The 14594-nt window shown below is 42.3% G+C and overlaps 1 protein-coding gene across 1 annotated transcript in view; it reads right to left on the bottom strand.

Moving 5' to 3' along the window:
* Positions 1–6035: 6035 nt before the first annotated feature.
* Positions 6036–14594, bottom strand: part of AGXT2 (alanine--glyoxylate aminotransferase 2) — a 68790-nt gene continuing 60231 nt past the window's right edge. The window contains exons 14-15 of the mRNA XM_047077121.1: positions 14215–14313; positions 6036–6152 (exon numbers count right to left, since the gene is read on the bottom strand). Of these exons, the coding sequence (XP_046933077.1) occupies positions 6036–6152; positions 14215–14313 (216 nt within the window). The remainder of the gene's footprint in view (positions 6153–14214; positions 14314–14594) is intronic.

The following is a 14594-nucleotide window of genomic DNA, read 5'->3' as shown; positions in this document are numbered from 1 at the left end:
ACACACCTTAAACAAAGAAGGGAAGGTATCCGGGAACCATCTTGATTCCTCCTGTGGAAACTATGGTCTTCTCCCAATCATCAAAGGGCGACTTTCTTTCTTTCTTTTTTTTATTTTTTATTTTTTATTAAATTTTTTTTTAACGTTTATTTGTTTTTGAGACAGAGACAGAGCATGAACGGGGGAGGGTCAGAGAGAGAGGGAGACACAGAATCTGAAACAGGCTCCAGGCTCTGAGCTGTCAGCACAGAGCCCAACACGGGACTCGAACTCACAGACCGCGAGATCGTGACCTGAGCCGAAGTCGGACGCTTAACCGACTGAGCCACTCAGGCACCCCAGGGCGACTTTCTTTCTAAAATACTCACAGGTACTTTATTACTTGAAATTCTACACTGACATAATATATTTCCAAATACGTATTTCTCTGTGTTATATATGTTTCCAATTATATATTCCACATGTTTAAGAAGATAAACCTAAATATATAGGTTTCTTAATACACACACACACACACACACAAGCCCGTATCAGATGACTCATCGTTTATTTCAATGTTTAAGAAGATAAACCTAAATATATAGGTTTCTTAATACACACACACACACACAAGCCCGTATCAGATGACTCATCGTTTATTTCAGATGGGCTCCTTGCTGCCTTAAACTGTTGGTGACATTGTAACATCTATGGATAAAATGCACACAGCACCAAGGGGAGTTGGTTTTTGCCTTTCTGTAAGGTGAGCTGTTAGGCAGATATACGAGGATGGAGAAGACAAGGTCACTCTGCCTTGGCTCTAGTAGTTTAGAGTCTAGTAGGGGACATGAGTTGTATACACAAGAATAGACATTAGCCCAAGCACCAGCTAAGGAAGTTCGGTGTCAAAAGGAAAGAGATGCCAAGGAAAGAGTTAATATTAGTTGAGCAGATGCCGGTGTACTTTCTTATTTATTCCTCATAAGGGTTCCAGGACGTTATATTATTCTCTTTGGAGACAGGAAGCTTCCGCTTAGAGAGGTGAATTTGCTGGAAACAAATCAAGCGGAGAGTACACAGACTCACTCCGTTGCATCATGTTGTTCCGACTAATTAAAAGTTTCTGTTTTCACTAGTTGCTGTCCGCGATGACCCTCCCAAACCAGTTCTTAATTAGACGGTTTTCGTGACACCTCTTTGTATGGCTGCTCTGTAATGCGGAATGACACTTCCAATTCTACCAAATGCTCCCTACGTCTGAATTGGTATAATGAAGACTTTGTTTCTGTGTCTTCACTCTTACGAAATTCGGTGGACCTTTCGCTTTTGTTGAGGTATTTTGTGGAGTTGGATTGTACTGTGCCCATTTTTAAAGGGACAAAGCTATGGGCCATTTTTACTGCTTGTGCCCTGTTGGAAGTGAGCCTTCTGCTTTAAGTAACCCAGAGCAAGGGTGGATGCAGGGCTCAGTAGCCTTCAACCTGCTTCTGATGATGACTAAGATGTTCTGGCATTGACATTCTGATGACAAAGTAGCAAATGTTGTGATGTTCTCTGTTATGCTTTTGTTGTCCTCTACAAGAAAGTGGGATTGAAAAGGTAGAAGAAGAATTCAGTCCTCCTGTGGTTTAGAGACACCTTCTGAGGTGAGCTTGAATTACTTGGAAGTTAAAAACTACGCTGATGTAAAAAAAATGGAGTTTTATAACGAAACCAAGAGCATAGTTTGTGACTGTATTGTCTCTTTATAAGTGTTATTTTGTATCACTTTATAATTGTTATTAGTGGCATAACCAAAGCTTGATGTAACGTGGTCTTTTTTTTTTTATTTTAATTACTCTCTTCTGAGTGGATTGGCATTTCAAGAATTTTTAAACAGCTGCCAGCCTTTTACTTTTATATTCTGATCACATGATTAACTGTCAATATGTTCCTTGTGTGGAAAAAAGTTTACTTGAGCTGAGTGTTCATTATCTTCACTTTAGACCATTTTAACAAGTAAAGAAGTAAAAAAGAGCTTGGCAAGAATGTGGGTTCCTTGCCTTATATAAGCTGGCTTGCCTCCCACCTCCTGTGGGTAGAGCAGAAAATGGAAGGGAGGAAAATGGTGGTGCTAAACTCCTGCCCACGGCTCCAAATGGAAAGAAGTAGAAATCCATCATGTTTATAAACTAGTGAAAGGGATGAATGACCATACGTGCCGTAAGGGCATAATTTTTGCCCTTTTTGCTCCATTCCTCTGATGGCTTGTACATCTTAAATCCCCACCTGCTCCTCAAGAAAGAGGACCTGGGATGCCCTGGTGGCTCAGTTGGTTAAAAGCCTGACTTCAGCTCAGGTTATGATCTCACGGTTCCTGAGTTTGAGCCCCAAATCAGGCTGTGCGCTGACAGTTTGGAGCCTGCTTGGGATTTTCTCTCTCTCTCACTCTTTCTCTGCCCCTCCCTCACTTGCATGTGCTCTCTCTCTCTCTCTCTCTCTCGAAATAAAAAAAATAAACTTAAAAAAAAAAAGAGGAGCAGTTTCTCCTGATCAATAAGCATTCAGATAGAGCCATGAAACTCTCATTATTAGGAAGCGAGACCCAGAACGCTGCTCCCTGGCAGAATTCCACAGCCGGCTTTTACTCTATAGTGATCCCTGGAGGTGAGAAAGTAACAGTGTACGCAAGGTCCTATAGGACTCAGGAAGCCACAAGGAATGTGTTCTATGAATTTATCTGAACGATGAAATCTCTCTAGCCCATTCCTTCCAGGAGAGGATGTTTTGGCATTGGCAGGGACCTGGGCTTGAGCATGAAACATTTTGTTTTGCTTGTTTGCTTTGTTTTGGATTTGTGTTTTATTGTTTCCTCTTCATGTTTTGCTAAATTCCCAAATGGTTATTATAAATTTATTTTCAGTGTTTTTCCCTTTTACTTTATTTTTAAAGAGAAGGAATATTGAAAATGAGAAGGCTTTGAAGAGGAACAAAGAAGTAAGTCTTGGCTTCTTTGTCTAAACTCCTTGACCCCATAATTTCCATTGACAATGAAGAGAGGAAGAACCTACCAGGTAGAGTGAACTATAGGAGCAAAGAACTGATGTGCATAGCATGGAAAGAACAGAAGTAAAGTGCATAAAGGTGGTTGGGGGACAAATTATGAAGGCCTTTTAATGTCATAATAGTTGGAGTTTGGACTTTGTTCCATGGACAATAAGGAACCCTCAAAGTCTTCAAAAGGTGAAAGATGTGAACATATTTATCCTTTAAGTAAGTAACTCTGGTGTCAGTATAGAGAATGGATTGGGAAGGAGTCCAGAATACCAGTTAGGAGGTAGTTTAAGTAGTTTAGAGGAGATAATGATGATGGCCCAAGTTAAGGTAGTTTTGGTTGAAGTGGACATATTGAAAAAGCTGTTGGAGAATGTATTCACTAAACTCAGTCATATGAAGGGGGAAAAAAAATTGGTGGAAAGTAATGCCCTGAATTGTGAGCCCTAGACAAAATGGTACAATTAATCCAGGGTTTCACTGGAGGAGAGATATTCAACGTATTTTATGCCTGATACATTTTAAGGGTCCTTGTGACATCCGAATGAAGATCCAGACAGCTAGAATCTTTGGGCTGGGGCTCAGAAAAAAGGTTGACACTAAGGATGAATATTTGGAAGTCACCAGCATAGTCAGGACAGGTGAAAGTCCTGAAGCAGATGAGGTACTCGGAGGAAGAGAGTATAGCATGGAAGAAGAGATGGCCCGGGATAGAACCTTGAAGTTGAGGAGTTGCCAGGAAAGAGACTGAGAAGGAGCCATCAGAGACAGAAGGACCACACTGCAGAAGCCAAGGAAAATCCTATTCAAAAAGGAGCAGTTGTGAGGTGCTTGGCTGGCTCGGTCACTAGAACATATGACTTTTGATCTCAGTGTTGTGAGTTCAAGCCCCACATTGGGTGTGGAGCCTACTTACAAAAATAAATAAGTAAAAGAGCAGTTGTTTAGGAAGAACATTGAAAGGAAACGTTACGTTTTGGTCATAAGGAAGTCACTGATGGCCTTTTGAGAGGCAGTTTCCAAGGAATGAGAGGCAGGAGTGAGATCCTAGTTGTTGAGACATGGCCAGGAGGCAAGGAAGCATAACAGAAGCACAAAAACTGCTCTTGGGAGATATTGTAGTAAAAGAAAGAAGAGAAATGTAGCTTGAAGGGAAGAATTTCTATTTGCATAGTTCATGGGTTTATAAAGTGCTTTTAATTCATTAGCTTACTTGACCCACAACACAACTCAGGAGGTAGGAAGGGCAAGTATTGATATGCCTGGGAACAAAATGAGGTTCAAAAAGTGGTTAGAAGGCTCACCCAAGGTCATCTAGAATAAGTAAGTGGTGGAAGAACTGAGTTTAGAATTCAGATCATTTGGCTCTCAATTCAATGACCTTTCCACTTTTCAAAACAGAGCATTTCTAAAACGTTTGCTCTGTTTGGAAATTGGACACAGGAAGGAATTGAACTCCTTGTTAAAGAGGTTTTGATCTTATCCAGGAAACCATGGGGAGCAACTGGAAGTTTCTGTGCAAGGGATGCCATGTTTAAATCAATAACCAAGGGAGACAAATTTGGCAGCGAGGTATAGGATGCGTTAGCGGAACAGATACCTCAGGGGGTAGGTTACTAGAACATGGCATCCAACTGGACACAGCTCAGATAAACATCTATGCATGCTGAGAAAGTTATTTCCTTTCAGTTCTGCAGATCCTCTCCTGTTTGTGTTAAGGAAAGGATATCAGTTTGCCAGCAGTTTTTGACAGCCCTCAAATACTCTTGAATCTCCCTTTTGAACAAAGAGAGAACAAGCCTCAGACTGAGAACATCTGCAAGCAATTGCATTTTGCTAAAACTGAATTACATTGCTTTGTGTTCATTCTATTTGTAGGATTATTTTCCAGTTATGACAAGTAGTACTGATTTCTCATTTGTTCTTACTATAGAAAGGTTACTATCAGTTCTAAGTCAGGTGTTTTACACATACGGAGGAAAAACATGATGAATGTGCATTTTCTAATGACTAAAGTTTGGAAAATTCTGGTCTTGGAGACTATTGCAATAGGAGTAACAAGGGTTTAGTTCAGGGTGAGGGGATGGAAGTGGAAATTGAGAAGAAGGCTCTGATAAATATTTTAATGGAGTTAAAAACGAAGGGGATGGCTATCTTCCTAGGATATCTTCTGCATCATTTCTTGGGACGCTTATGGCTACAATAATAGAAAGCTTAAATCAAAAATGTTTGTGCAATACAAAGAATTTATTATCTCATATAGCAAGAAGGTCCAAGGTAAGAATCTAGGTTTGGCTAAGTCAGTGGCTCATTGACATTACTAAAAGCTCAGCTTCTTTCTCTTAAAAAAATCTTTTTTAATGTTTATTTTTTTGAGAGAGAGAGAGAGAGAGAGAGCATGAGCAAGGGAGGGGCAGAGAGAGGGCAACACAGAATTTGAAGCAGGCTCCAGGCTCTGAGCTTTCAGCACAGAGCCCAATGTGGGGCTTGAACCCATGGACTGTGAGATCATGACCTGAGCCAATGTTGGCGCCCCTAGACTCGGCTTGTTTCTACCTTCCAACCCTAGCAAAGAAGTTTTGTCTTCATGGCCTGAAAATGGCTGACATGATTTGAGCAGTTCCATCATGACATAAGATGCCCAGTTCAAGAAGACATGTCTTCTGATGATGAAGAATGAAGGATAAAGAAACCTTTGCCTGAAGTCATGTCTATCAAAATACTTTCCTTCAGGATTTATTGTCCCCAAATATGTCAGATGTCATGCATAAACCAACTGCTGGCAAAATGAAATTAAATTACCATTACTAACCTAAACTAATTAAGATTCATTCTCTGAGCTAGGGATAGAGATCTCTTCCTGAAGGACAGATTTCTCTAGATAATAGGGGCTTTGGTAACAAATGTGGTTGGTAGTCAGTCAACCATGTCTTGGACAACATATACCAATTATATAATTGAATTCCTCAAATTAACCCTTGAACATAAGTGGGAAGTTCTTGAAGCTTATGGTTTTTTATCTTTTAAGAATTTTGTTGAGCTCTTCTCTCCATGTGTTGGATTAAGGCAGACCGAAATACTTCCACTGCAAAATGAACATCTGGTTTAGTGATGCACATCGAGGGCGCGATGCGGAAGGTCTGGGGAGACAAAGGAAAATAGAGCAGCAGATCATCCTAGAATCAAATATAACTCTGAGAAAATGCACCAAGCTAAGAATCTAAAACCTTATTTTTATGACATTTCTTGCGTTTCCCTCCTGGGTTGGTCTCCTTCCTTCCCAATGCCATACCCAAGCCATTCATCTTTTAGTCTCATAAAAATTCTGGTACCATCTGGCTCTGCCCCTCTTCCTTTTTTTTGTCATCTGCTCACCTCCTGGTTTTTCTACCTCCTTCACTGAGGTCTTAGGCACCGATCTACACTCCATTTCTGCAGGCACATGAGGGTGACCTCCATGTCCTGGATACAGCCCTACAAACTTTCTTGATGGCCACAACTCCCAGAAACTTCATCTCTGCATCAGTTCCCACCCAAAGCCAGTGCTGCGAGCTTCCTCTTTGCCAGGGATAACCCAATTTCTGACTCCCATGACATCTATCCTTTTCATGAAAACTTCAGTCTCCTTAATCCTCCATAGCTTCAGGTCTTTGCCCCATTCAGTGTCTTCCCTTTTCCTGCCCAGCCAGTGTCATTGATTGTTGGAACTACTTTCTCACTTGCCCCCTCATTTCGTGTGCACCCCACCCTCTGCTGCTGCACCCACACACACAGGTTCCAACCTTGGTCAAAGCTGTGATTGAACCACACGGCTCCAACATGGCAGGCGGGAAGTGTTGGAGAAAACCTTACTGCTGGGGAGACTGACACCATTAGATTGTCAGTCTCCAACTTCTGCTGGTCCAGAAATTTCTCTGGTCTTCTGTCAGCTTCCTTCCCCATTCTAAACCTTTATCATCTTTCTCAATTTTCTCCAACTCCTACGCCTCTCACTCTGTTTCATAGACAACCTTGCCTCATGCTTCTCAGAAGCTGTCAGGAAAGATCTTTCTATAAACTTGTTTGCTCCCACATCCATTCTTCCATCCCCGCCTGAAGGTGAACAGAACTAGGTGTCTTTACTATTTAACTCCAAAATTTCTGCCTGTGCCCTTGGCCCTGGATACTCCTGATGAAGGAGCAAAAGGCAAGCTGAGGGAAAGGCACAAACTAACACCCTGTAACCCTCTCTCCCCAGGTGGGATATATGTGTCATTTCTCACGCACTACTGGCTGCCCAAGAACAAAGGAAAGGGAAAACATGGTTAACTGATAGAGATCAGTTAACTGATGATAGTCTCGTCAGTCTGCAACCGTCTTAATGATTTAAAAGAAAAACGACAATCTCCAGAAGCCTATAGACTCAATTTCCTGGAGCCTTAACATCACCCTCCCCTCCACAGGATAGAAATTCTTTTTTTTTTCTTTTTAATATTTTTATTTTATTTTTGAGAGAGTGCAGGCAGGGAAAGGGCAGAGAGAAAGGGACAGAGGATCTAAAGTGGGCTCTGAACTGAAACAACAACAAAAACCCGAAAAACCTCTTTCTGAGCTTTTCATTTTATTTTTTTTTATTTATTTATTTTTCTTTCTGAGCTTTTTAAACAAACTTCCCCAAGATTTAAATTGTAAAGGAAGTCTTTTTGCCCAATTAGGCTTACTTTATTTGTTGTGTTAATTTACTGGTTTACATATTTGGTGTGATATTAATATCTTTAAGATCATAAAACTAAAATGGGTAAGAATTTCTAGAACTAACTAAAAGCTGCATTCAAACTGAGTAAGAATTAGTAACATGGAACTAAATGAACTGAAGAAGATGGTGATTGATAGGTTTTTGTGACTCTGGTTTGAAACATTGCTGGTTCTCTAACGTTTGCTCTTCCAGATTAAGGAAACTTTCTCTTAAGATATCCATGAAATACAGAAGTGTGATAAAGTATTCCTTTGTAAACAAATTGAAGCATTTAACTTTTCTTTCTACCTGAACCCTCTGAAATTCAAAAAGTCTCAGTGAGTATTCTTTCTTCCGTGGCAAAATCACAGTTATTTGCATTAAGTTCAATAAGCATCTGTTCTCCTTGTAACAGGACACCACTGGATACATTGGTCATTTTATCCAGACTTTGACTGGAATGTCATGTTTGAGAGCCATGCATAGACTCAGCTATGACCAGACAGCTTTAAGGAACCAAGGTTGACTTTATGAAACAAGGAGCCATAAATCCCCTTGAAATGTTGGCCTGATACTTTGCTTACAGCAGCCTCACCAGGTGAGTAAAGAAGGTCACTTCCTGGCAGGTGCAGGAACCTCAGGATATTTGGGGAACTCGAGAAGAGGAATTTGCCCACATCTGCAGGTACTGCAGTCCTGTCTGATGGCCTGTATTTGGCTTGGCTTCTGCCTAGAGGGGCTACTAAAAGTTCAGTCGAGATTCCTTACGAAAAGTTCCAGCAAAGCAAATTTTAAAAGGTCTTTATGATCCATCACTGTACTTGCTGAGCTTGTGTATATCATTTTACAAACAAATTAGTCTTAATTTTGGTATCTATGAAAATGAGGGTAATTATAGAGAAAAATTATGTTTCAATAACGCATCTCCGTAGATATTAAATTTTAACACTATTTATTGTAAACTAGACTAGATCCTGAATTCTTCTGGTTTCCTCACGTATTTGGCTATGGCTCTCCAACTAAGATTTCTAATCTTCTTCTATTCTCTTGACTTAAAGTCATTAAACACTAAAACTATCTTTTTCCTAAAAGCCCTAAGAACTGATGCTGGACAACTTGAGGTAAATTTCAAAGAAACTGCCACAATAGCTCACAGACAGACAATTTTCTTGCTTGTCATTCTCTGAGGATAATAACAAGACCCCATGGGCATAGGATTGTTTGAACAACTGGAAAATGGGATGGATTCCCCCAACAGTTGTATATGAAAGGCCTTTTTTCACTATAGACCTATAAGTAGATAAAGACCATAGTGCTTTATTAAATTAGTCGCTTGAAGCCAGGTTAATGAATAAAGCTCTAAATGAATATGCAAACCATATCCTCCCTAAACCTGATCTGACAGTAATGAGCAACTGACCCCATATTAACCCAGGGGACATGGTTTATTTAAAAGAGTGGAAATCTAATACAGCAGGAGACTTAAATCTGAAATGGGAAGGCCCCTACTGGGTCGTATTATGTACCCCCCCCAGGGCCATACAACTAAAAGAACAATTCATGGGGTGCCTGGGTGCTCAGTGGGTTAAGTGTGTGATTTGGCTCAGGTCACAATCCCACAGTTCATGGGTTCCAGCCCTACATCAGGCTCCATGTGAGGATGCTTCAAGCCTACATCTAAACATCTCACTGGCAGCGCTCGGGACTTTGACACTGGGCTTGTAATTTGCTCCAACCATTAACCTATATTTTTCTTTTGTTTCTATAAAATGCACCTCTTATTAATTACCTGATTGCTTACTAAACAAAACAGAGACTATATGATGGCTAACATGAACTGTTACACAGTTAAAGCCTCAAATGACTCTCAAAATAGCATTACATTATTATACACTGAAATAACCCAAATGCATAAAACAGTTCTACGAAACAGAATGGCATTAGATGTTCTAACTGCTGCACAAGGGGGAGCTCGTGCTCTCATAGCTACAGAAAGCTCTGTATACATTCCAGATTGTCACAAAAATATTTCTGGGTTTCTAACTGACATGAATACTCAAATTAGCATTTTAAATGATCCCTCTCTTGCCTTTCATGATTGGTTATACTCCTGGACTGGAAGAGGATTTTTGTCCACTACCAAAGGACTCTTATTTGTGCCTTTTGTTATTTAATTATGTTTTGCTATTTTCTCCCATGTCTCCCTTCCTGGTGCCAAGACCCCATCGCTACAATATCTTCAAGCCAACAGATGATCCTTTCTACTCAAGGAGGTTCATGTATGTTGCCCATGTTGGATTCAGCTGCCTCTGTCCTTCATAACTTTCCTATACATTCTCTGACTGACCAATGTTGACCTGTAGATAGAAATGTCTCTATGCTCCCACTCAGCAGGAAGAAGTTACAGAAGATAAGACCTTCCGCCTTCAACAACTGTAAAGATTTAAGGGTCAGAATTGTTCAGGAGGAAATGCTGAGGGAGCAAAAGTCAAGCTGAGGGCAAAGCACAATGTGTGGCTTTCCTCAGGCACTCCTGACTGGGCAAGAACAAAAGAAAAGGAAAACCAAGTGGTTAACTGATAGATATCACAGTCTGGCAGCATGTAAGTCTCCCTCAGTCTGAAACTGTCTTAATGATTTACAAGAAAAAAAGCAAACTCCAGAAGCCTATACACTCAATTCCCTGGAGCCCTAACATCACCCTCCTCTCCACAGGATAGAAAATCTTATACAACCCCAGTGCAGCTCTTTCTGCCCATGGGTCCTTTCCCTGTGCTTTAATAAAACCACCCGTTTTGCACTGAAGATGATGGGGTTTTGGGTGATGGTGGGGTTTGGAGCTGACGGCCAAGAAAGAATTCTTGAAGACATCTTTGGTGCAAAAAGGTGAAGAATGACCAGTTACATACTGTGAAGTTGGGGGAGGTAAAGTCAAGAGGAAGTTTCTTAAAGGGATTTTCCATATGCTAAAGGCTCATAGATTTCTGGAAGCCTAGCCATTGTCAAGTTAAGGTTGTTTTTCCTCCTGCAAAGCATTAACATTAAGACAGTGGGGGGGGGGGGTCCTGGACTTTAGGGTATTGATAAGATTGCCCCCCTTTTTTGTAATTGTACTAAGATATTAGTACTGATGGAGACCCTATCAGTTTAACCATTTGTTTTCTGTCCTTTCCTTTGTTCTCTGGCAGCCAGGAGCTCCTGAGGAATATTACATGTACCCCACCTGCGGGATGGGGTTGAGGGGTGGGGGTGGGGTGTGTACTAGCTTGTGCTTTTCCTTTAGCTTGCCTTATGCTCCCGCATCAACGATGTCTCAAGCATCCCGTTCTCTTAAATCTCCAATTTCTCAATCCTCCTCAGCCTATAAACAAGCAGACGTAAAGCTCTGCTAACACAAATTCAAACCACACCAGATACAAATCTGTCGACCCCCCCCCCCCCATTCTAGCTACCATACGAATGCTATTGTCTCTTTTCATCCAAACTTACTAAAAAGACTGGTTAATGCTTATTGGCCACTATTTTTCACTCTGCCCTTCATCCCAACCCACTGCAGTCTGGCCTCTGCCTCTGTCAACCTTCTGACAGCACTCCAGCCAGAGCTGATGGGGTTTTGAAGCGTTGGTGGGGGTCTGGAGCGGACAGCCAAGAAACAATCCTTGCGATGTCTTCAGTGCAAAAAAGGTGATTTTATTAAAGCACGGGGACAGGACTGTCGGCAGAAAGAGCTGCGCTGGGCTTGTGAGGAGTGACTGGTTACATACTATGGAGTTGGGGGAGGTAAAGGCAAAAAAGGAGGTTTCCAAGAAGACTTTCATATGTTAAAGAGGACTCTGAAGATGCCAGGGCCCTTGCTATTGTCAAGCTAAGGTTGTTTTTCCTTCTAGCAAATCATTAGCATTAAGACCGTAAGGAGTTCCTGGAGAATACTCTGTATTTGCCTCAAATATTTGTCAGGGGGCTGCAGGTCTTAAGGAAATTTGATTTTATCTACCATTTCCTTCTTGCTTTCATCCCCCACCTTGCTATGGAGAGGAGGGTCATGTGATATGGGAAACAAAGGCAGGAGAAAATGGCAGATAAAATTAAATTTCCTTATAACCTGCAGCCCGCTGACAAATACTTGAGGCAGGCAGAGTAAAAGGTCTCTCCAGGAAGGCCCTCCTGTCTTAAGGCAGCATGTTCAAAGCTGCACTCATCCCTGACACCTCAAAACCAAGTTAGACATGAAGCTCTGTCCTCCACTCTCCCACAGTCTTCATATCCCAAGGCCGTGCACTTCACACTTCCGGAACTGTGCTCTGAATGTGTTCTCCATCCCACCACTATGGGTGAGCTCCAGCAGCATCATCAGCCGCCCCTGGACTCAAGGCCCCCAGGCTTGCCCCCTTGGGTTCTTCTCTTCAGAGCAAAGATTCAGAAATCAGACCGCCTGAGTCTGGATCCTGGTTCTGCCACTCACTGGCTGTGTGACTGGGGTAATTTACCTGACCTCTCTGTGCTTCTTTTGCTTCATCTGTCACATTAGAATAATAATAGTATTTCTTTCATAGGCTGGTTGAGAGCATTCGCTGTGTCAATGCAAAGTGTTTTCAAGAGTGACAAGCATTAAGGCTTTGTGTTATTACCATTCACTGCCTCCCTTCTGCTTCAATCACACTAGTGCCCTCGTAGCTCTTTGCCCTCTGTAATGTTTCTATACATGCTTTGAGTGTTTATCTCATTGTGTAACGCAGGCTCAGCTTAGCTAGAAAGTCTGGGCTGGGAGTCCCTTCTCTTTCCTCCTGTAATACCCCTTTCTATAGCTGTCCATGAGCTTGCTACATTGTATTGTAATTTGCTCTTTCTATGTCTTTCTCTCCTGCCAGCTCCAGTGACTGCATTTTATCATTATAACTTTCGTATCCAGCGTAGCAACTGCTGTCTAGCACTTAATTGTTTTCCATATAACTAAGAGATAACTAAGTAGGTAAACAGTTGTTTCATGTTGATAAGTTACAGGTCTTAGGATTTTCAATCATTAAATTGCTCTGATCTGTACAGAAAAATATTTGTGACCAGGTCAAGGAAAAAAACGTATCAAGACTCTCCCAGCAAAAGTGCTCATTCTGGTTTTGCTTGATGGCCTTTTTTGGGGGGTTATTTCTTAACAGGCTTCAGGGGAAGTTGAGGAAAACTTATAGACACAAAAGAACACAGTGATATCCCCTTGAACAAAGGTAGAGAGTGTCAAGGGTCAAGAGCACAGGTAGAAGATCTAACTCTGAACAGGAGAGACTCCTCATTCCCCGAATCTTCCAGAAAGGAAGTAAACAATGGATGTGGGCTGGGGCGCCTGGGTGGCTCAGTCGGTTGAGCTTCCGACTTGTGCTCAGGTCATGATCTAATGGTTCATGGGTTCGAGTCCCACTCAGACAGCTCAGAGCCTGGAGCCTGCTTTGGATTCTGTGTCTCCCTCTCTCTCTGCCCCTCCCCTGCTCTCTCTCTCTCTCTCTCTCACACACACACACACACACACACACTCTCTCTCTCTCTCTCAAAAATAAATAAAAAATTTAAAAAAATGGAGGTGGGGACAGATGAGTTTACAAACAGACCTTCTTTAAGAGCTTCCATTTTCTCAGAGAAGTAGGAGGCAAGAGTGTTCACTGAACTAGAGAGAGAAGTAGAAATGGAGTAAGGAAACTGGGAAGAATGATCGACGTTGAAAACGGGAAAGAAGACAAAGGACAAAAACAAATTAAGGGAGGAGAAAGAGCTATCCTAAATCTTAAATTTCTGCCCTGGAACCACGTCAGGGGGAGGGCCCCGCTGGTATAAGAGATTTGGGAGAGGGCTCCAGTGACAGCAGCAGAGCATGCCGACAGGGCAGGGTCACACCAGGGGCCCACACCTGACTGGGGCTGTACTTGGCCTTTCCAGGAAGCAAGCAGGGAGAGCTGGTGCCTGCGTCTCCAGCCTCAGGGTGAAGGGCACTGCGAGTGGCAGGTTCTGGGTTCTCATTAGGGACCCAACCAGTGTGGTCCCCCACCTGTCCAGCAGGGTCACCTGGGCCAGCACGTTCAGGTTGCTCCTGGGCACAGTGGCCACTATGTCCCAGCAGGTTTAGGGTCCTCAAAGTCAGAGCCCAAGGCTGGGTTAAGAAGGACTAGCATTGCTTTTACAGGATTAGAACCAATTCATACAGGAGACAAACTAGTTATTGCATGATTGTGATGACTCTACTGTGACCTATACTGGAAATCCTCTGCTTTGCGGGTGCATCTTTTTGTGCCTTGTGAGACCCTCCTCGGAGAGCTGCCATAATGAAACCTCTTGGACACAGCGCCCTCTAGTGGTCTGAAGGCCTCCCTGCACTTTTCTCTTGAAAATACCTGAGCTTTGTGCCCAGAGGAAGTGGGGCCCGGTGGTGAAGCAAAGTGACCAGCACTGGGACATCAGGGAGACGCCTAACTAAAGGGGTAGGTAAAGACCGGTCTTTCTCTTACCTGGGCAAAAATGCCACCTCTGCCAATTATAAGCCCCATGCGTTTGCAGTCCTCATGGATTTGATTTACTTCTTCCTGGGGAAGTGGTTGGCGACCCATCTGCAAACAAAAATATCTCCTATTTGGATTTGAATTGTTAAAGACATCATCTATCAGAGAGAGAGAGAGAACAAAAGCAACTCAAGCAATGAATATTAGTTTTGATTCCAATTCATCCCAAATTCTCAAAAATAAAACTGAAGGCGAATGCAGATGGCCAGTGACTCTTGGCTCTGCTAACGGGTATCCCGGGAGCTTGGTTCTTTCGTAGCCCGATTTGGAGGGGGCTTTATTCTCAACTCTTCACTTTGTTTTGCTCATGTAAAGGGCTCATTTCAAAG

This window comes from Lynx rufus, unplaced genomic scaffold (genome assembly GCF_022079265.1).
Source record: "Lynx rufus isolate CCGP_SWC_20201006 ecotype Redwood Valley unplaced genomic scaffold, mLynRuf1.p SCAF_1, whole genome shotgun sequence".
Taxonomy (NCBI): Eukaryota; Metazoa; Chordata; class Mammalia; order Carnivora; family Felidae; genus Lynx; species Lynx rufus.
The sequence above is the reverse complement of the archived record's forward strand: the minus strand, read 5'-3'. Positions and strand labels throughout refer to the sequence as shown.